This window comes from Balaenoptera borealis (assembly GCF_965194805.1).
Source record: "Balaenoptera borealis genome assembly, chromosome: 16".
Lineage (NCBI taxonomy): Eukaryota > Metazoa > Chordata > Mammalia > Artiodactyla > Balaenopteridae > Balaenoptera > Balaenoptera borealis.
In genome coordinates, this window is record NC_138872.1 from 60537718 (window position 1) to 60560993 (window position 23276).

The window sequence follows — 23276 nt, forward strand, 5'->3', positions numbered from 1 at the left end:
CTCGACAGGGCCCTGAGCTGCCTGCTGCTCCTGATGGACAGGACCTTCCGTTTATTTTATAAAACACCATGATATCCTTAGAGGAAAATAGAAAGGAACTCTGGAAGTGCAGAATCGTGGGGAAGGTCCCCTTCGAGAGGCGGAATGTGGTCTGGAAAGCACTGTTGTCAGGTACGGCCCAGGAAAGAAAATGTCACAAAGCACAGGGGGCAGGGGGTCTGAGCATCGGTTCCAGGAACTGCAGCTCGTCATCTTGTTCACAACATTACATCGTTTTTAAAATAGCTCTTCTTCATTTGACGGCATCTTTATCTTCTTGAAGCTCAAAATAAAATTAACCTTTTCTGGAGGGAAAAAAAAAAAAAACACTCCCATGAAAATAGTCCTGAATGTTCTTTTTTAAAGCTAGGACAAACTCCCAGTTCTTTTGTTAGTCCTCAACCATAATTGACAATAGTATTATGATAGGAGTGCCGCACAAGGCGACAGCAGGGCCACGGGCAGCGAGGACTCGTTAAGCGGCCACCAGAGGCGTCTGGCAGATTCCACGAGCTGGGCTTCGGTCCAGCCCATCGCTTCTAATGCTGCGTTTTGGCTGCCGCCTAGGAGCGCAACCAAAAAACTCACAAACGTTCCTTGGCCCTTTAAGTGCTGGCCCCTCCCTAGCGGGGCAGGCCCTGTGTGGATGCTCCTGTCCTCCCAGGGGTCCTGGGGGGCAGACGGGGTCCCTGCAGGACCAGCTCGCTGTCTTTGCTCACTCATTACCCCGTGTCTGCCCTTTACTCCCCGCCCACGGGGAGTTGGGAGCCAGGGAGCGAGCTCGCAGCTGCTTCTGTCCCTCTTCCTCCCCGGTCAGGGGGCTTTGTCGTCTCTGCTCTGGGCTTGTTCTCCCCGGCGGCCTGCCTTGCTGCCCCTCAGTCCACCTCCCACATTTCTAAGTTCCTACAACAAATGTTGATGGGGCTGCTGTGATCTCCAGGACGCGGGGCGTGTTGTCGGGGGGAGGGGGGGTGCCGTGAAGGGAAGCGGTCCGCAGGGCACGCTGGGGCCACGTGGAGAAGGTTCCTGCGAGCGCTAAGGGTTTAGATGTGCGTGTTGGGAGGGGGCAGAGCTCATGGGACGCCACTGAAGAATTCCAAGCAGGGGAGTGGCGTGATAGATCTCTCTGCCTCAGGCTGCTATGGCTCATTCCCCACCAACAGTCTTTCTAAATGCCCCTCCTGGGTCCCACCCCCATCAGCTTCTTTCTTGGTCCACAAGGCTGTGCGTGATCCTGCTGCTGCTACGGCTTCAGCTCTGGGGAACCACTAAGCCTAGCCCCGCGGGCCTGCCTTCTGCTGCCCCCGTAGGCTGCACTCCTTCTGCCTTCGGCCTTTGCATTTGCTGTTCCCTCCGCCTGGCATGCCCTTCCCCCACTGAGGGCACCCACCTAGACCCCTGACAGGTGTCTGTCCTCCAAGAGGTGCTGGAGCAGCCCCTCCAGGAGTCGCCTCCTCTGAGTGAAACGCTCTCTCTGTTCCTCGTGCAAACCTCTGGCGCGCTTCCCTGATCACATATGGATGGCGACATCCCAGCACTTGCCCCTGCCTGGCTACCCACTGTCTGTCTGTCTGCCTGCCTGTCCCCACCCCGTACACATAGAAACTCTCTGAGGAAGGCTTCCTGGCTGAACATCCAGAATCATCAGCTTCTGTCGCAGAGCCTGGCAGGCGATGTTGGCTACCGGGCGCGTAGCCTCGGTTACCATGAATGACGTAGGCACCATCCTTATCCCCATTTTACAGGTGAGAAACCCCAGCTCTGCGTGGTTTAGCTGCCAGACAGTAGAGCTGGCCAATGGCAGTGCAGGCCGTTCTTCTGCCTGAGGGAACGTCCCCTGGAACGTGGTCACCTGGAACGTGATCGTCTCACAGGGTAGCTCTTGGATGGTTCTGTAGGGCCTCAGGCAATCCAAGTGGTACAAATTCGGGGTCCCACAGAGGCCAGGCCGGGGACGGGACTGAGGGGAGGAGGCTGGGTGGGATGGTAGCCCTGTGCTTCCAGTAATGAGGACCATTTCTCAAGGGAGGCCAGAAACCTGGATCTGAGGCAGATACACCCTGGTTTTAATGTTTTTAGGCCATTCAAGCTGTTAGCAGCTTGTGGTGAAAAAGGCACCACCATCTTCACCTTTTGGTCAGAACCCAACTGATCCCCGAGGGGGAATCTGATCTGAACAAGACTGCATTCAACCTGCTGGAGAATTGCCAGCTTCATTCTGGGATGGAGTCCTCCCCTTTTTAAAAAAAAATCCCAGAAGCAGTAGGCACATTTGAAAATTCAAATGTTCAAATACCGACTAGGTATGAGGTAACACCAACAAATTATCATTCATTTTGTTAGAGGTGATCATGGTATTGTGGTTCAATCGGAAAATGTTCTTAGTATTTTAGAAATACACCTTGAAGTGTTTAGGGGTAAAATGTCATGATGAGTATAATTTACTTTAAAACACCTTTGCAAAAAGGTAAAAATGACGTAATGTGGAAAAGGGTTAAGACTTTATTAGATAAAGGGTCATGGGGGTTCATTATACCATTCGCTCTGCTTTTTGCCCTAATTTGAAACTTTCATAGTAAAAAATGAAATGACAGTAATGGGAAAGAATATAGGCTTCCTTGAGTTGTTCTGAGATCTTCCCGGCCCCATTGCGTCCTGCCAAGTTGTGTGCGGCCACTCGAGGTGTCCATACCTCCAGGATCAGATTGAGCCCCAAAGGCAGGACATCTAGGCAGAGGCTGGCCGTCAGCACCCCCCCTCCCCCACCCCACCACCCCCATCCCCGCAGTGACTCGCTTCCTTCTGCTACAGCTGGCGGGCAGGTGCAAGTTCTGTGAACTGCATCTTGGCTGGGTGACACCTGCAGTTTAGAGGACCTGTAGATTTTTCTTACGTAAATTGGAGAGTGTCTTCTGGATTGAGGGCAGCTCTCACTGCTCACCCATTGATGACCTGGGACCCTGCAGGTCTTGAGCCCTAGGGCAAGTTTCTTACCCTCCCTGAGCCTCCGCTGTGCTGTAAAGATGTGGTGCTAGGAAAGTGCTGAGCGCAGAACGTGAATAAAGACTCCACAAATACCATCGCTTGTTCTGAACAGCTCAGGTAGAAATTGCTCGGCTGTCAAACTCAGATTACTGCCATGTTGGGTTTTCTCAGGAGCTGGCCGGGGTTTCCAGGGACTGCCTAGCTTGAGGAATCAGTAGGATTTGTGATTCCTCCAGGGTGATGATAACCTTTCTGCCAAGTCCCTGTCGGCCCTGGGACCTGGGCGAGAAGAGGCCCAAGTGAAATTGGGCAGATTGGACTCCTGGGTAGGATCCTCTGACCTTGACTTTGGGGGATCCTCAGCTTCCTAGGGCCCCGCAGCCCAGCCCAGCCCCACTAGCAGCACAGGGAGCCACCCCCAGCCTTCCCTTGGTGCTTACAGTGTTTTGAGCATCTTCCCCCCGAAAAAGGAGAAATCTCCACGAGTTCTTCCAGGGGTGATTAGCCCCTTTCTTGCCTTCCTGCAGCAAAGCCTCTCAAGCCATCCTTGAGGAGGGTATCTTGTGCAGATTGAAAACCAGGCCTGATTAGCTCCTCTGGGCACTAACCTGGCATATCGACCACCTTCCCAAGGAGGAGCGTCTACTTGCTTAACGATGGGTTGAAACTTGGAGACCGTGGAGCAGACTCTGGTATCAGATGGGAGAGCGGAGCCGGACTGGCTGAGCTCCAGCTGAAGACCCACGGCTCTCCTAGCCTGGTGCCTTCACCCCCCGCACTCAGCACCCCTCCAACCAAGCTGCAGGAGATTTCAGCCCCAGACTGGGACTGTGCTGGCGGTCAAGTTGGAGCGGCCAGCAACAGTGTTTGAGCGCCATCCCCCTCTGGAGAAACGTCCGGCTGAGGCAGTGCATCAGGGGGTGGTTCCGGGTGAGAGGACCTTGATGTGACCTTGAAGTGGCCCCCGGGGATCAGCAGGTGCTCTGTGTTCCTTCCTCCCCCCGGTACTCGGAGGAGGATCGCCAGATGAAACACAGGGCACCCAGTGAAATCGGAATTTCAGATAAACAATGAATAATTTCTTAGTATAAGTGTATCCCAAATATTACATGGAAAGGTTTTATTGTATAGGCCGTACTTGAACCCTGAAAAATTATTGAGTCATGAATTTTTGAATATGGAGTTATGAATACTGAAAAATTCATTGTTTATCTGACATTCAGATTTCACGGGGCATCCTGGCTTTTTATTCGCTAAATCTGACAACATTTAAGAGGGAATCTCCCTGCTGTGCTCCGGCCCTTGGCAGGGCCTTGCGGGGACGGGCATGTCCTCGGGTGTCTCTGAGCACATGGGCTCATTCTGCACCCCGTTCCCGAGCCCCAGGCTGGCGGGAGGTGGAGCGGGGGGATGATTGTACTGCTCCGTCTCTGGGGCCTCGTGGGCTAGCGGCCCGGCCCCGCTCTGGGCCACAGTTTCCTCATTTGTCGTGTGAGGCTTCTCGTGTCCCTGTGAGGCTGAGTGACCCTGTTCCTCCTGCCGCCCTCGCTCTGCTCTCCCCTATTCACCCCACTCCGCCTTCAGTCTGGAAGGAGCATTACTTCCTCAGAGAAAGCCTTTGCTGCCCCACACCGGCCCTGGTTTCCTGGTTCTAAGCCAGGCCCCCAGTGCAGCTGCGCATGGGCAGGACAGGCTCCAGGCTCTGTGGGTCCCAGGGCAGCAGGCAGATGTGAGGTCCCTCATGCCAAAATTACTGTGTTTCAACATGAGGACAGCAGATCACCACACAGGTCGAGTTCTGACCCTGAGGGACTGCCCAGAGCACACGCCTAGGAGCTGGCCCTGCCTACGAGGGCCAGGCAGACACAGGGGTGGGTGGCGGTGTGAGTCAGGAGGGTCCTGAGCGCGGATCTGGGGCCCTGCGCCTGCCTCGGGGAGCACCGAGCAGCCCCGGCCCCAAGTAGCCCTGGGGGTGGGGCCGCACTGCTACCTCTCCTGGTTTTTCAGAGAAAATGGAATTTGTTTGTTAATGAAATCTTTCTTAAATAGTGGCAACTGATTCATATTTCAGAAAATTCTCATGAAGGCAAAATTAAGCATCCTCTCTGGAGGGTGGCATTGAGTGTGATGAATAGTTATATGCTGACCTGTGTGGTCACTGGATTTATTGGTGTCTCCCCCACTGGCCCCGTGACCTCCACCAGGGCCACAGCAGTGACCCTGTGTGTTTATGGTCTGTCCCAGGTCCCAGCACCATACTCGACACGTTGCAGGTGCTGAGATTTCATTCATTCGTGGGAACACACTGTAGGAAGTTTCATGGACCTGCCTTCCCCCACTTAACAATAATACTATCACGAGCATCTCCCGTTATTAAACGTGATCACACGTGTAAAGCCTGAGGCACCACTTGCACTCGCTGTGGGTGGTGATGATTGATGGTTACGTGTTCTCCGGGTCGTCCGTCTCCGGGCGGGTGAGGAAAGCATAGCTGAGCACACCTGTCTGTCCGTCTTCCCAGGACGCCAAGTTTGTGGAGGAACGCAGGAAGCAGCTCCAGAACTACCTGCGCAGCGTCATGAACAAAGTCATCCAGGTGGTCCCCGAGTTTGCTGCCAGCCCCCAGAAAGAGACCCTGGTCCAGCTGATGCCCTTCTTTATGTGAGTACCGGTCACGTTCACGTGCTCCGCCCCACACGTCCTTCCTTCTCTCTCCTGCGGTTGCATGTGTCTGCGTCCTGGACACCCCGGGACCCGGCTGTGCCCCAGAGCCTGCGAGGTGCTGATGTGGAGACTTGGGTCAAGGCATCTGGGAGTTTAAAGGGCTCACGAGAGAATGAGCCCGCAAGTGAGCGTTGTTGATTTGAGGCTTGCAAAAAACGCAGGGCTCTGTGGCTTTATACTTTGGTACATTTTGATCAAAGGAAAGCTTGCAGCTCACAGGTGTTCCAGAGCTAAAGTGGTCTCTGTCAGGCTTTCTTCAGCATGTGGGCAGTGAACCCAAGGAAACGTCTCGCAGATTCCCACTGGTGCTGACTTAGATTACTTTCATATTAATATGACCTAAGTATGGACCAACTTAAAACTAGGTATAAATTCCTTGTTCTTATATGTCTTATAAAAGTAAAAAAAAAGAAAATTAAGGAAGTTTACATGTTAAGCACTTACAAAATCATTGCAATTCAGAATCAGCAGTTAACAGAGCGAATGCTACTTTTTCTGAAACCAAATCTTTGCTCATGACGGTGTGCCGCAGCTTCTCCTGAGCTCGCCACATGCCGTGTACCGCGCCGGGTGGTCCGCGTGCTGACCACACCTCCCCCGCCATGACTGTCCTTGGGTCACGTCGCTGGGAAACATGTGTTCGGGCCTCACCTTGGGGGCAGGTGGGCCTCACTGGTGTCACTACGTTGTCACTGATCAGTCCCCTCTGTTCTCATAAGTCTCTCATCACACCGCGACATTTACACCCTTGGATTCAGGGAACCCAAATGATGAAGCATCCTTGGTTTTTATAAAGTCTTCAGATGCCAGAGAATATAATTACACTCGACCCTTGAACAATATAGGGGTTAGAGGTGCCAACCCCCCATGTAGTCGAAAATCTGTTTATAACTTTTGACTCCCTCAAAACGTAAATACTTATAGCCTACTGCTGACCTTACCAATGACATAAACAGTCACTTAACATATCTTTTGTATGTTATTTGTATCTCTACATTGTATTTTATGCATTCATGATATACTTAGCTTTTGCTTAATTTTTTCAATATTTCTAGGCTATGCAGTTTATCTGCAAGTGTTTTTCAAATTGTTGCAAATCTCCAAAAATTTTTCCAACATATTTATTGAAAAATATCTGTGTGTAAGTGGACCTGTGTAACTCAAACCCATGTTGTCCACGGGTCAACTCTATATTATTTCTAAAACGTTATCATCACAGTGGAAACGATAGATATAAGAATCCGTATAGCTAACCTGTGGGCCTCTGAAAGTGGGTTGGGACTTGTCACTTGAAAAACACTGATTTGCTGGGATGAAGCAAGAGTTTCCTTTCCCCAGAGCTCTTTAGAATGGCGTGCTGAGGGTTTGGGGATCTGTTTTGTCCTAACGGTGATGCTATGACTCAAGCCGGGGCTTATTTCTGCGTCTGTCTGTGGGGGGAAGGGTGTGCCTTTGGCATCACACTTTCCAGAATTTCCAAGTTGAACTTCCAACCAGACAGACATCGGCAGGGCTGCCCCTCTTACCTGCTTAGGGCTTTGAAATTGCAGCCAAGACACTTGCTTATGTCTTTCTAATTGTTTCAGGACCTTTATGAAAAGATATAATTGTACTGTGCTATCTGTGATAAAAGGATGCCTTTCCCCCCCCCCCAAATAGAATATACCATATGGAAAACTGTATTTTTTTTTTACTCACTTATTTGTGATGCTAGGGCCTTGATCTTGCTGTTTTGAAAATGCCACTATAGTTCATGAGAGGAGATCCCCTTCATCTTTTAAAGGCAGCCCCCTGGCCTGTGATGAGTGTTGAAAATCAACCTCTCCCTGAGTCAGGTGTGTTTTGGCCAAATTTCCTGATGAAAATTGAATCCGAGAGGTAGTCCTGAGACCCCAGTGCTAAGAAAGGCTGCCCACCTCACGTGTGAGAAGAAGAGGCTGCCTCGTACGGGAGAGCTGGTGCCCCTACTGCCAGGTCAGGGGGTCCAGGCAGCTCTGGTGGAGAGTGTACCAAACGTGAGCCTGCCGAATTGTGACAACTGCACTTTAACTCAAGTGTCTCGGCGTGTTGTGCAGTCCCAGCCACTCTGGTTGCCATTGATGAGAGCTGAGAGAGAAAGCTTTGTGCCTAATTAGCAGAGAGAATGTGAGGTTCAATTTCATGGGCTTTAAAAAGCACAAAACATTTTGGTAGGAGATTGTGGCAAGGGACACAATATTGACACGAGACTCCGGACTCAACATTGGTCTCGACCCCAGTTGAAATTAAACAGCTTGCCCTTCGGCTTTCCTTGCAGTTCCACGGTTAGCTGCCCTCTCCTCCTTTGTCTGTTTTGAGTGAGATGGGATTCCAGGTGGGAGCTTGCAGATTGTTTCATTTGGGGGTGATGGAAGGTGAGCTGCAGCCCGGTTTGTCCATGCTGGTGAGCCTCCAAATGATAACTTTCTGTCTGTGCAGCCCCAGCAAACAGCAGGTCTGGTGTCTCAGCTCAGAATCTCACCCTGAGAGATTCCTACTTAAAAACACATCTCTCTCAACTAAGGAAATAAACTCCCCAAAGCGTGATTATTATGATCTTGACAGATTTCCTCAGGTCTTTCAAATGCTGATTCAGGGCCCTAAGCATCCCTTTCAGCGACTGAACATGAGTGGACTTGTTGACTAAGGATGGCCTTGCCCTGCTTCCTCCCCTGGCTTATTGAGCATTTACTATAAGCTCTGGCTGTAGGTTTCACCTCATCCAGTCTTCCTGAGAGCCTGTTAATTAGGTGGACACCTTATCTTCATTTTATTACATGGAGGCTTACAAATTTGCCAATGAAAGGGTAATTTCATAAGGTTCCACCTAATACTGACAAGGAAAATGAGGCCAGAGAGGTTACTTTGTGACCCCATGGTTACCTACCAGCACATGGGGGGCCTGGGCTGTTTGGTGCCAGAGCCCATGGCTTGAGGACATGGGTGACAAACCCGCAGCCTGTGGATGGAGCCTGACCCTCCAACCTGTTTTATTTGACTATTCCGGTGGGGTTTTGTTATTTTTTTTTCTTTTCTTAATATCTATTTTATATATAGTAGTGTGTATCTGTTAATCACGGGCTCCTAACTTATCCCCCACTTCACCTCTCCCCTTTGGTAACCATAAGTTTGTTTTCTATGTCTGTGAGTCTGTTTCTGTTTTGTAAATACGTTCATTTGTATCATTTTTTTAGATTCTGCATGCAAGTGATATCATATGATATTTGTCTTTCGCTGTCTTGACTTATTTCACTTCGTAGGGTAATGTCTAGGTCCATGTTATTACTTTTTCTTAATTAAAGTGTTGCCAACATCAAAAAATTAGAAGGTATCAGATTTTTAAAAAAATCATATATCAGGCTTCTCTTGAAAACTCAGAATTGGTCACACCCTGTTATGGACTAAATGTTTGTGCCCCCTAAATTCCTATGTTGAAATCCTAATCCCCACTGTGGTGGCATTTGGAGGTGGGGCCTTTGGGAGGTGATTAGGGTTAGATGAGGTTATAAGGGTGGGTCCCCATGATGGGATTAGTGTCCTTAGAAGAAGAGGAAGAGACACCAGAGTTCTCTGCTCTGCCACATGAGGTCACAGTGAAAAAGCAGCCATCTGCAATCCAAGAGGAGAGCCTTCACCCAGAACTGAATCTGCTGGCACCTTGATCATGGACTTCCCAGCCTCCAGAACTGTGAGAAATAACTGTCTGCTGCTGAAGCCATCCGGTCCGTGGTATTTTGTTATGGCAGCCAGGGCAGACACATACCCACCCGCATTCCCCCTGGACCACGCTTGGCTACAGTCAGACAGTTCTGCCCTCTCCCCACTGAGCCCGCCACTCCGCTGCCTCCTGGACACTGAGCCGAGCCTTCCCTGCCACCTGCTGTTAGTGTTTGGCTGTTTTTCTTACATAGTCACTCGCATGACCTGTCTGGCCCCAGGAGACACCTGAGTTTGCGGTGCTGGCTCTTACCCGCTGCTCAGCAATATAGGCTTTGGCTGTGAGGTACCCATGATGCATTGCTCACACTCTGTGCTCCAAAGTGTGTTCAACAAGCTCATCCACTGCTGAGTGTCAGTCAAGGTGGTGCCTTTCCCATACGGGGCGGGAGACGGAAGGTGTACAGGGGATTAAACCTAGTGGGTAGAATTTGCTCATTTTTCTTCACCAAAACCCTTAAAACCTTCAGGCTCATGCAGCCTGGAATCCACTATTCCATGGCACCTGCTTTTACACACACTTTTCCATTTCGTCTTTCCTTTTTAGTGTGTCAGTATTTCACTGTGTTCTGCAAGGGGCGGCATGACTTCCAAGGATTCTGCCATCTGCACAAATCTGAGAGTTGAAGAATCAGCAGGTTCAATTTTTGTTTCCAGATCTCTCTGCCGCCCATTGCCTTCCTTGCTAATGCCAGCAGCAGTCTGAATTAGAAAGTAGGACAGTAGGAAGTGGGCCATTTCTTTTCCATTTTGAACCCTGTGTATGTCTGGCCCACGTGGGGACCAGAACCTGCCCCCAAGCTAGTGAGCAGACAACACCCCCTAATGCCCTCTTCCTTTGGGGGCCCCGTGTTGTTTGCATCCTCCTGGCATGTTGGAGGGAAAGGCGAACCCCAAGATGTGACACATGGCAGATGTGAGCAGTTACTTAGGGAAATGTCAGGTGCTCCTTTGAAGGTACATTATCGAAGGGAGACCAGGATTCCAAGGATTCATTCTGCGGAACTGGACTGCAGATCAGTGAAGACTTAAGTGATTTGTGGTGCTGTCATTTAGCACATTATTAAAACGTTTTTCTGCAGAGTCATTCATCCTTGGGAAATGCATCGTGTTCTGCCGTTCCGTGAGGGGAGAGGAAAAGTTCCGGGGGTGGAAGCCAGAGTAATGTAGGTCACAGCACAAATTCTCCACCGGATGCTCAGCAGAAAACACGGTCGATGTTTTCCCCACTCCCCACCCCCATCTGCTGCCATATTTACTCTCAAAGCTGTTAAATATATTTTTGCTGAAATAGGAGCTGCCATGTTCTCCCAGCGAGTGGGGCTTTGGCGTGGGGTTGAGACGCGTCAGCCTGGGTAACGCCAGGATCACGTGGACCCGAGCGGACATGCTGCTTTGCCAGGGGCGCTCACAGGAGTCACATGGTTCCTTCCTAGGACCCTAGACTCACGTTGCTTTTGTGGCTGATCCACACCTTCAGGTTCCAAAGTGGTCTGCCGCGTCCAGCGGCCAGAAAGGGGTGCAGATCCTGTTCAGAAAGTCTCAGTTGTGTGGCCAGACTGGCAGACTGGTTAGGTGTGGGCTGTGTTTTAAAATAAAATACCAACGTGAGTGGCTGTCGATGGGAGGGGTGTGCCCCAGCTGGCGCCTCTCCCGCTGCTCCCTCTCGCGTTGCCCCTGGACCTGCTTCGCTGACGCACCTCAGCTTCCTGGCCCTCAAGGGCAAATGAGTCTGAGGCCCCTGGTGTCCAAATGGAATGCGTGGGGATTTGGGAGTCAGTGCTCTTCCCCACTACCTCTGCCACGAAGGAGGAGGGTGATCTCGGGCAAGGGTCCAGCCTTTCTGAGTCTTAGTTTCCTTATGTGTAAAATGGGAAGATAAGTATTTGACATCACTGTTCTGCTGGGATGTTAGGTGAGGATTCTGTGTGAGAGCGGGACACAGCAGCTTCTCCGTGTCAGTGGCTGTTGATAGCGAGACTCGTGAGAAAGACCAGGAGAGAAGCCCCACAAAAACCCTACAGACATTTCTCCATCTGTCTCTTCATCCATCCATCCATCCATCCATCCATCCATCCATCCATCCATCCATCCATACATCCATACATCTGTGTCTACATGTGAAAAACTGGAGTGCCAGGAAATTTAAGTGGGTTGCCTAAGGTCCTTGTGAGAGTAAGTGGCAGGCCAGGGCAAGAGTCCACTGTGCTTCCCTGAGATACAGGGCACATAGTAGGTGCTCATGAAATGCTGACTTATAACATGAATTATTCTGAAAGTCAGTCTTTCCCTTCCTCCTTCCCCTGTGGGGATCTCTCATCTAGATGGAGTGACTCAGGGCCTGCCCCAGGGAAACTGGGTGCGACAGCTAGGCTCTGGCTTTTCTGGGAGCCCAAGAGCTCAGCCGGGCCTAGATGGCAGCGCTCCCCTCTAGGGGCCAGGCCTCCCCTGCAGGAGGACGCCCACTTCTCAGAAGCTCGTTACCCGGAGGCCCCTCCCCAGGGAGACCTGCCACCTTGTCGCCTGGAGAGATGATATGTAAAATGGCACTTCATCACCTCCATCTGCTGGCCTGGCTATTTCAGGGGCCGTGTTAAGGGATGCAGAGAAAGTGCAGTCCCCAGGGTACTGGCCCTCCACGTCCTCAGGGCTCCCACCCACAGAGATCAGAATGAATCGCTCTTTCTGAAAATGACCAGGGTGACAGCTACTCTTCTCTGATACTGAGGTGGCCTCCCTACCCCCTATGCATCCCACAGGTCACAGTAATTATGTTCTACTCCTGCCATTTCTTTTCTGTGTGGTGGTGAAGTGGGGAGAGATCAGCTCTACAAAGAGAAGGGAGAAGAGGATGATGGTGCAGCTTTTACAAGTCCCAGAAAAAGTGGAGGAGCCTGGAACATCTCCAGGGCAGAAACGCTGCTGAGCGGATAGATGGAAAGCCTCTGTCAAAGGGGCTTGTGTTCAGCAAACACCTCTTTCATCCAGTCAGTGTTTATCGAGCACCTACTAAGGACTCAACAAGCACTGGGGATGTAACAGAGAACAAAACAGAAAAAAGAGGATAAACCACCTTTATGGAGTTGGGGAAATGGAAAATGGACAAATAAACATATAATACACTGCTAAACAAGAAGGTCTCTGAAGAAAAGTAATGCATAGTTAGAGGCTAGAGAGTCACAGTCACATGGGCAGTGTTTCCACCAAATGGTCAGGAAAGACCTCTCTGAGGGAAGAACTTGTGAATTTCTGGGGGAAGGGTGTTCAGATAGAGGGAACAGTAAGTGCAAAGGCCCTGAGGCAGGAGCAAGCTTGGTGTGTCAGATAAGGCCAGTTTGGCCAGAACAGAGAGAACAGGGGAATGAGGCTGGAAACGTCACCAGGGCCGTATCACATAGGGCCTCGGAGGCTATAACAGTGACTTTGGGATTTACTCCAAACTGAAGGGTTTGGAGCAGAAATGTGGCATAACCTGGTTTGTGTTTTTAAAACCTCACTCTGGATGTGGGGTAGAGAATGGAATCAGGGGGCGCCGGGTGGGGAGGCTTTTGTAGGGTCCAGCAGGAGGAGGGTGGTGGCTTGGCCAGGGTGATTGGACCCTGGACATATTTGAGGACTGACTGTCGGGAGTGAGAGAAGAGAATTATGACACACCTGGGGTCCTGACACACCAGGATAGAGATGCACCAAGATATAGATATAGAGATGCACCAAGTTATTCCATACAGACAGCCCTGTATTCAAGTCAACAAATGTCTCCTGAGCCCCTACTCCATGTAGGCCCCTGGGGTAGCGGGGAGGTTGGTGGGGGTATTATTACACATATGACTAAGACAGCGCCCCAGCCCTCGGGGTCAGCAGGTGTGTGGGTCATGTTATCATTCCATGGCAGCATTTCTTTCCCTCATTCCTGTTTTCATTCACTCGGAATTTGCAGAGTGCCTAGACAGGTGTCATACTGCCCTGTTTGTAGCCCAGCTCTGCTATGGACTAGCTGTGTGGCCTCAAGCAACTAACTTAAGCCCTGCCATGCGTCAGAGTCTTCCTCTGTACAGTGGAGATGTTGCCAGCACCCCTTCGTGGGGCTGCCGAGAGGGTTCCACGAGCGCGTGTATGTCAAGCTCGTAGAGCAGCGCCTCGCGTGTAGTAAGCTCTGTATGTGCGTAGCTATTTTCTACCAGCAGACAGGGAGCACGGGAAAAGGAGAGTATGGGGAGCAGACGTTTTGGAGGAAGTGATAAAATCATGGTATTAAAAAAAAAAACCTGAAACGCAACAGAAAGATATAAGAAGGAGAAGTAAACATCACACCCCACTCTGCTGTGCTTCGTGCCCCCCACCCCTGTGATCGCTGTCAAGTTTCTTATGTAACTTTGCAGAAATCGTCAATACTTATGTAAGCCAAAGCCAGGCTCTACCCAGCCCTCTGTAGTTTGCCTTTTTAATTTAATAAAGCTGGCTCATTCCGTTTGAAAGCTACAGAGTACTCACTGCAATGGCTGTTTCATAATTTATTTCACCGTCGCTCCATCTGAACACTTAGGAGGTTTCCAGATTTTTCTCCCTCAAACAGTATTGCCAGGGATGTTTCAAATAGATGTACTAGATGTACAGTTTGGCAGGTAGGTCTGTAGAGTTTATTTTTAGAAGCGGGGCAGGTGCATGTTTAAATTTTGACAGATATCACTAGCCCCTACCCTCTCATACCAATTTGATACTCACCATTTTGTTAGGCATGAAGGGGGAGATGTTCTGTCCAGATATGCAGAACAGCTGCAAAGCTCGGGGGGCGCTCTGTCCTCCACTAGTGGAGAGCAAGCGCTGCCCTTGTGGCCAGGACGCCCTGGAAAGCAGGGCTGGGAGCTGGGGGTGGAAGGTCTTGGAAACCAGTACCACCTTGGTCTCCGGGAAGGGAGCCCTCGCAGGTCTCTGAGCTCAGGTCCATGCTTTAGGAGGATCCCACTGGCAGCTGGGAGCGGGGGAGTGAGAGTGGTGGGGAGATGGGGCAGGGTGCTTTCATAAGAGTCGAGAGAAAGGGTGGGAGGGCCTGAACCAGACGATGCCAAGATTTTGAGGCTAAATATCTAGGCAAAGGGGACAGAGGGGAAACTGGTTTGGGAGCAGGCGAGGTGAGCGTGAGGCGTTGGATGTAGAAACCACGCTCTGTGGGGTCCTGGAGGCAGGAGAGAGAGGTGAGCGTCTCCTAGGATTGCAGCCTGTGGCTTGGCATCAGCCGTGAATTCCTGACTGTGTTTCTCAGGAAACATAAGTTTTTCCAGGTCTCAAGGAAAATCAGTCAGGAAATCAGGAAAAAGTATTGTCATTCTCCTGTGAAAATTAAAGTGTAACAATCCCTGGTTTGAAGGAATCCATGCTGATGAGGTAAAAGCAAGAGCAGGAAGTGCCACATGTGGAGTTGAAGGCAAAGGTCGATGGTTCCAGGAACCAGGACAGGAGCTCGTTGAAGAGGAACGGTCATGATCTACTTACTTAGTCTTGCCGTTAGCTGATGCCATGTCATTAGTAGTGTGTTCATGGCTCTGTCTGCTGCAAACAATTAATCATTCTTGCAAATAAAATAAATACTAATAAGTTTATGTACATAGTATACTGCTGTGAGTGGCATTCCAAGAAATACGTTTTGGAAGCACAAAAAGTCCTTAAATGGGCAATTTCGACACAGGAGCTTCGCATGTTGCTTTATTATCCGAACATGACCCAATAGTGTTCGCTAGCATTTCCCAGCATTTGAATATTTGCTCTAGGCTACGATTCTTTGTGAAATACCACTGAACTTGATATTTCTTATTTATTAAGCAGACCATGTTCCACAATAATGAATAAATAGTATGAAGAATGTTGGGACTATTTTAAGAATAACTTATGATTTGGGGAATTTCTGAGAAAACACCCAGGGATTCTGACTTTTGCTCTCCAATCCCAAAGAGTCATGTCCTTCAGGATTTTGGAAAGACTCCTTGGGAGACAGTTTCCTAATATGAACTGGGGAATGGGTATCACAGAGGTGGGGAAGGGCGCTCAGAGAAACAGGAGGAGGTGACAGGGTGGAAGCTGGGACAGAGTAGGCCGGGAGCCAGCACGGCAGAGGGGAGGGGAGGCGAAAACTTGGAGAAAGCTGGGTCAGGGTTGCGAGGGGAGAGAGCGTTTCCCAAAGAAGGCTTCCTCTGCATGAAAGAGCTGCCAAATTAACACCTAGTCCCAGAGCAGCAAGAATAGCAAGCTGTCCTCCTTCCTCGCGGCCAAGCTGGCTGAGGAGCACGGAGCAGGTGGCGCGGCGCAACTGTGGTGGCATCCCTGCCACCGAGAACCAGCCATCGAGGGCGGCGGGGGGAGTGCCTGCTAGAGCCCCGGCTGCCTGTCGGGCCTCCTGGAGGGGGCGGGTCAGCTCCACAGCCCTGCTTAGAGATGTGTGCCTTCCACAGGCAGGCCTCGCTCTGCAGGAGCCCACTCCGGGCCTGGCAGCTGTCCACGGTCCTGAAGGACCGTCGGCCTTGTCTCGCAGGACGGGGCAGTTGACTCTGGTGTGGAGCACTTTGCACAGGTCGAAGCTTCCATCTGGGGAGTCAGCTCTGGTGACTCTGGGGCTGGTACCTGGCCCCCCTTTCAGGAACCATGACACTTTAGGGGTCCTGGAATAACTCAGATCAGATCGAGGTCAGCTGGGATTACAGATTCCTTGACTCCTTTTCTGATGTGTTGGTGCTTTGTTTGCGTTCTGTGGGGGCAAAGCACTGATGTCTCAGCCCCAGCTCAGAGGGGGACCATGCACAGCCTTGGATAAACTGTACACGTCTTTCTTTCCATTTCAGCCTTTGTCATTGTCTCTTAGCTTCCACCTCTTACCTGTATTATTAATCAGGTGATTATTGGGAAAGGAGGCTCCTCCCCACCAGGACTGGCGCCCTCAATGGGACAGGTATGCCCCAGTGGGAGGCTGCCTCCTGACTTAGTTCTGTGACCTTTCAGCATCTTGCTTATCTGGGTTTGGCACCTTCCCAGCATCCAGGGTCAACAGAGCAGACAAGTACCCCAAATGTATCCCTCTTGACCGGAGGACCATGGCAAACTCAGATGGCTATAGGGTCCAGGCAGGTCATGTAAGTGAGTAAAGCCAGTGAGCTGTGACAATAGGGAGGGGTGTGAAGTGGAGCTCAGAGACCCCGTTTAAGAGTTGACCACTACTCAACCTAGTTGATTATCATCAAGTGAGACTGCAGGTTGCCGATCTGTGAATTTTCCAAGAGATGGCAGAAACCTGTATCTTTTTTTTTTAAAGGGGTTTAATCTATCTATCTATCTATCTATTTATTTATTATTTATGGCTGTGTTGGGTCTTCGTTTCTGCGCGAGGGCCCTCTCCAGTTGTGGCAAGCGGGGGTCACTCTTCATCGCGGTGTGCGGGCCTCTCACTGTCGTGGCCTCTCTTGTGTGGAGCACAGGCTCCAGATGCGCAAGCTCAGTAATTGTGGCTCACGGGCCCAGCCGCTCCGCGGCATGTGGGATCCTCCCAGACCAGGGCTCGAACCCGTGTCCCCTGCATTGGCAGGCAGATTCTCAACCACTGCGCCACCAGGGAAGCCCAGAAACCCATATCTTGTTATAAAATCTGACTTTTAAATTAGTTGGCAACTAGTTTGTCTGTGGGCCAAACACAACAGCTGTGGGCCGCATGTGGCCCACTGTGTATCACACGCCTTCTAGAGCCCAAAGGGCCTGCATTAGATGAATCTGTTTAACACCTGAAGAAATGCAGGGCAGAAGCAGGCAGTAATCCACTCAGTTCCAGAGGACAATGATGACAAGATATCTGCCAGGGTAGCTCTGACCGCAGGCGCTCAGGACTGAGGTTCTGACCGAGGCCTGATGCATGATGGGTCCACAAGAACAGGCCACGGGCAGTAGACGTCAGCTCAGCGTCCAAGTGCATGCAGCCCATCAGCCCCGCCCTCTCCCTCTGTATGGAAGGCACCATGTTCCCAGAGAGGCCCTTGACCAGCCAGATGTTCAGCTCCTCCGGGCAAAGTGCCCGCCTGAGTCTCCCACGTCTTCTCCAGGGTGGTTCTTTTGTTTCTTGTCATCTTTGTGTAACCATAGGCCGTGCTTATTTACCTGTAAAAAGAATGCAGCCAGTAATTATGTGGTTTTCGTCTTAGTAAGAGGAACGTGGGTCCTTGGAGGACAGTTGTGTCTATTCCAGGGAATTGGTCACAGGTTGTTAGGGTTGAAAAGGAAGTCTGGTAATCTCACCTGTTAAGTTCAAGGAACAAATTCTGTTCTTGAGTACAGTTTACCTGAAGGGGTTTTGTGCAGAGCAGCTGTTGCAGGACATTTTACTATGATTTTGTTTGCGTTGCTCATCTTCTCACTCACTGCTCCTGCCCTTCTCAGCCCTGTTGGGTCTCCTTGTGCCTCTGACTTCATGGTTCTCAACTAGGGGCGTTATTACCTTCTTCCCCAACCCCAGGGACAGTTGGCAGTGAATGGAGACATTTTTGGTCATCACCGCCGTGGGTGGCAGTGCGGCTAGAATCTAGTGGGTGGAGACTAGGGCTGCTGCTCTACATCCTGCAGTGCCCAGGACAGCCCCCCACAGCAGAGAGCCACCCGACCCAAATGTCAGTCGTGCCAAGGTTGGGAAACCCTGAGCCAGCCCAAGAAGCTGGTCTATCATTGGATCTTGTAGAACCAGCTGCAAACCCGTGTGGTTCCATTGCCAAGAAAGAGATAAGAAGGATACACCAGGAAGCGGGCCAGGAGCTGTTCTTTCATTAAGTCCCCACATCTGCCCTCTGAGGTTGGTGTTATTGTTGCCTTTTATTCGGAGGAGGAAACTGAGCCTCTGACAGTGACGTGAGCTGCCGTAGTCTCACGGCTGGAGGCGGTGGACTGGGGAGTGTAAGCTGCGTTTGTATGGTTTGGCAGCCTCCACTCTGTGTCACCATTACGTCAAAATTAAGCAGATGATACAGCATTCCTAAGTATCTTCTCATGGGCTGTCTCCAAGTTCAGGATTCTAATTGTGGGTCCTCCACGCCCCTAGGAAAGGAAGCCTGGCTTTGTCACACTTGTCTTTGGCCACCTGCCTCTCCTCTGGAGGGTCTCTGGCATGGGCTACGGCCACTGGTTTAAACCTATCCCCACCATGGCCTCTTACTGTGCACAGCTGTTGTAGGGCTGCTGCTTGGTATGTCTAAGATCCTACCCTTCTCCCCCTCTTTGGGATTAACTCCCAAAGTAAATGTTGCAGAAAGGAAGGGAAATGGGGCCGAGGCGGGTTCAGGAACTCACGAGGGCTTTGACCCAGTTGAGAAAAGCCGTCTTAGACACCTGCTCCTTATACACTTTCCACCCCCTCCCCATTCTGAACCGGTTTGCTCACGAGCCTCGGTCCCTTCTTGTTCTTCATGAATCTAACACTGGATGTTTTTACTGGACCAGAAAGGAGAACCAAAGTCCTGCTTGGGCCCTGGGAACACTCTCCTTTGAACACATCATCTGCTGGCTTAGCAAGCATCACTCAGAAGATAAAGCAGGTCACGGGCTGAGTAAGAACAGGATCCCTTGTTTTTATTTTTCTTTTTCACACATGAGAACTTGCTGTGACAGAGTTGTGGATGTTTTTCTCACTAGCTTGTTCTGGGAAGGCAGGTTGAGAAATTACTAATGTGACAGGAAGCAAGCCATTCTGTCAGGGTTTGGGATGCGGCGTGTTTTATGACTTTCACATTAAAGGTACAAGCCAATGGCATCATCGTTAAGAGAAAGAGATGCAGTCATGCAGGCCTGAGTTCCACTCGAGGCCATGCTATTTACTAGCTCGGTAATCTCGGATCAGACCCTTTAAGGGCTTTGTGCCTTGACTTCCCCATCTGTAAAATGGGACTGAGAATAGGCCCTCCCTCAGAAGGCTGATTCAGAGCTTTGACAAGACAGTGCTGAAGCACTTACACCAGGCACATAGTAAGCACTTAATGGGTTAGCTGTGGCTGCAGGAGGAAAGTGATTGCTTTCATTGTTAGCAGGAGGATACACAGCTCATTTCTGGCTCCTTAGAATCAGGGCAGACCTTGGAGCTATGGCATTTTCATGGCATGATGGCCAGAGGAACACACAGCAAGCACACTCATTGAGGATATGTGGGAGACAGTATAGATTTCTCTGTGACTCTCCCAGCCATGGTCACTCCCTTTCTCCCCAAATATCAATCAAGTTGATCTGGGAGGCTAAGGCTCTGTGACCATGTTAGTGTAAAGATGGCAGCCCCATGGCCAAGCCCTAAATTGCCGAGCCCAGTGACCAGGCAGCAAAGTGCCAGTTTCCTCTAAAGTAGCAGACCTTCTGTTCACCCCAGTAACTGTTCAGTATGATGGATAGATAGCATGATAACAGATAAGCCAGAGCTCTGTTATTAATTTCTTACAGAATTTAAGCAGCAGCTTGGTATCTAACTGAAAGAGCAAGATTTTTTTTAATTGAAGTATAGTTGATTTACAATGTTGTGTCAATTTCTGCTGTACAGCAAAGTGATTCAGTTATACACGTATATACATTTTTTATATTTAAAAAGAGCAAGACTTGGAGTCAGACAGATCTGGGTTCAATGTCAACTGCACTACCTAGTGGCCTGTGACCTTGGCCTCTTTGTACCTCAGTGTCCCCATCTGTAAAACGGGGCCAGTAGCACAGAACTTGCTGCCTTGCTAAGAGGATTACATGAAGTATCACCTAGTAGGAGCTTCTCCAAGGGGAGCGGTTTTAGCTGCAGTCACATTTCACTTCTTTGTTCAGACTCTCACTTCAGTTTCAAAATGATTTGAGTTGGCAGCTTTGAGATTATTACAATTGCTTGTCCTACTTCATGTCTTTTATTCTTAGACATTGGAGCATCTGAAAGTTTGGAGCAAGGGAAGCCGATTAACTTATTTTTGGCACAATAACCTCCATCCAATTTGGTGTTAGTGAAAAAAAAATAATAGTAATAAAAGTTTTCTAATATCAGGGGGTGAGACCACAACACACGAGAAGTTGACTGCTGTTTGCAGGCAGAATTATTCTGTTCCACTACATCATAATCAACCTCGGTGACAGCTTTCTTCTCAGTGGGTCAAACAATTTCACAGCTTTCTGCATTTCCCCTTGCACTTTTCAAATGATATCTCTGAGTGGTAACTGAGAATGGTTACTTAATTGGGTGATGTATCAGTTACCTACTGCCACGTGTTAATACTGTGTAATAAACAACCTTGACACCTTGGTGGCGTACCGTAATAATAATGTATTGCTCACATATTAGGTGATGGGCTAGGAGGCTCAGCTGATCTTGGCTACATTTGCTTCCATGTCTGGGGGGATCAGCTGGCTGTCAGCTGGTCCAGGATGGCCTTAACTGGGAATAATGGGGCAGCTGGGACCAGCGGCCCAGCCTGAGAATGTATGGCAGAGAGTGAGAACAGTGAAAACCCAAACACTGCAGCACCTTCCAAGCTCTGACTGTGTCACGTTTGCTAACATCCCATGTTGGGCAAGGCACGTCCACAGCAGAGACCAGAGTCAGAGCAGGAGAGCTCTGCAGAGTCATGGGCAAAGGACAAGACAATAGAGAGGGTAAATAATGGGGGCCATTTGTTCAACTACCACAGATGAATAACTTGTTCTAGGTAGAAGGTGAAAGGGTGCGGGGGAAACACAGCTGTAAAGTTCTACGACAAATAATATTTCAACTAGTACGAAGATGGAAGGGAGACCAGTGATGAGAGCCCCAGGAGCCCATAAATCAACAACGGGGCTCAGAGAGGGGTCATTCCACTGCATTCTGGGCAAGGGCCAAGTTAATATCTTTCACATATTGACCAGAGTCCCGCTTGCCTGACTTTTTTAAAAAACTTCTTTTAAAAATCAGCATAGGGCTTCCCTGGTGGCGCAGTGGTTGAGAGTCTGCCTGCCAATGCAGGGGACACGGGTTCGAGCCCTGGTCTGGAAAGATCCCACATGCCGCGGAGCAACTAGGCCCGTGAGCCACAACTACTGAGCCTGCGCGTCTGGAGCCTGTGCTCCGCAACAAGAGAGGCCGCGATAGTGAGAGGCCCGCGCACCGCGATGAAGAGTGGCCCCCGCTTGCCGCAACTAGAGGAAGCCCTCGCACAGAAACGAAGACCCAACACAGCCAAAAATAAATATAAAAATAAATAAATAAATAAAAGAGCCTTCCCTAAATTAAAAAAAAAAAGAAAGAAAAAAAAGCAGCTTCATTATTAAAAAAAAAAAAAAAAATCAGCATACAGGGAATTCCTTGGTGGTCCAGTGGTTAGGACTTGGCGCTTTCACTGCCGGGACCCGGGTTCGATCCCTGGTCAGGGAACTAAAATTCTGCAAGCTGCATGGCACAGCCAAAAAAAAAAAAAAAAATCAGCATATAGTAAAACTGACTTTTTTTTTTTTTTTTTTTGGTATTCAGTTCTATGAATTTTAACACATGTATAGATTTGAGTAGCCACCATCACAATCAGAATAAAGAACAGTTCCATCACCCCCCAAAAGCTGTCTTCTGCTGTCCCTTTATGGTCACACACTCCCCCATCCCTAAGCCCTGGCCACCGCTGCTCTGTTCTTATCACTCGTTTTGTCTTTCCGAGAATGTCATCTAAATGGAATCATGTAGTATCTAAGCTCTTGAGACTGGATTCTCTCACTTAACACAGCTCCTTTGAGATTCACCCAGGTTGGCAGGTATATCAGTTGTCTGATCCTTTTTATTGCTGAGTAGTGTTCCATCATGTGGATATTCCATAGTTTGTTTATTTGTTCACAAAAGACACTTGTGTTGTTTCCAGTTGTCAACAACTTTGAATGGAGCAAATATAAACATTCGTGTGTAGCTTTTTATGTGAACTTAAGTTTTCATTTCTCTAGGGTAATACCTAAGAGTGGGGTGCCTGTGTTACATGGTAAATGTAAAAACTGCCAAACTGTGTCTCCGAGTAGCTGTGCCATTGTGCATTCCCACAATCAGTGTGTGAGAGTGTCAGACGCTCTGCACCCTCGTCAGTGTTTGGTGTTGTCACAGCTTTTATTTTAGCCATTTGAAAGGATCCATCGTGGTATCTTGTCATGGTCTTCATTGGTATTTCCCTAGTGACTAATGACGTGGAGTATCTTTTCATGTGCATATGTTTCTTTGCTGTGTCCTCTTTGGGGACGTATCTATTCAAGTCTTGTGCCCATTTTTTAAAATTGGGTTGTTTGTTGTTTTACTGTTGAGTTTTTTTTAAGTATATTTGATTTATATACTTTACATGCTATGATGTTTTATTAGTTTCAGGCGTACAACATAGTGATTTGCTATTTTTATAGATTATGCTCCAGTTAAACTTGTTATAAAATATTGGTTATATTCCCTGCACTGTACATTGCATCCTTATATCTTATTTATTTTATATTTATTTATTTATTTGGTTGAGCCAGGTCTTAGTTGCGGCACATGGGCTCCTTAATTCTGGCATGCGTGTGGGATCTAGTTCCCTGACCAGGGATCGAACCTGGGCCCCCTGCATTGGGAGCGCAGAGTCTTAACCACTGCACCACCAGGGAAATCCCTATCTTATTTATTTTAGACCTAGTCATTTGTACCTCTCAATCCCCTTCCTGTATCTGGCCCCTCCCCCCACCCCTCTCCCCACTGGTAACCACTAGTTCTCTATATCTGTGAATCGGTTTCTGTTTTGTTATATTCATTTGTTTGCTTTATTTTTTACGTTCCACATGTAAGTGAAAAC

General features: G+C 49.5%; 1 protein-coding gene across 16 annotated transcripts in view; it reads left to right on the forward strand.

Moving 5' to 3' along the window:
* The window catches only part of SNX29 (sorting nexin 29), a 557079-nt gene that overhangs the window by 493048 nt on the left and 40755 nt on the right, over nucleotides 1-23276 (forward strand). For 15 of the 16 annotated variants that reach the window (XR_014235418.1, XR_014235419.1, XR_014235420.1 and 12 more), the window contains one exon: nucleotides 5546-5685. The exons of the other annotated variant lie outside the window; for it this stretch is intronic. Coding sequence is in view for 8 of the 15 variants with exons in the window: in XM_082359262.1 (XP_082215388.1) it covers nucleotides 5546-5685 (140 nt within the window). In the remaining 7 variants the exon portion in view is untranslated. The remainder of the gene's footprint in view (nucleotides 1-5545; nucleotides 5686-23276) is intronic. 16 annotated transcript variants of the gene reach the window in all.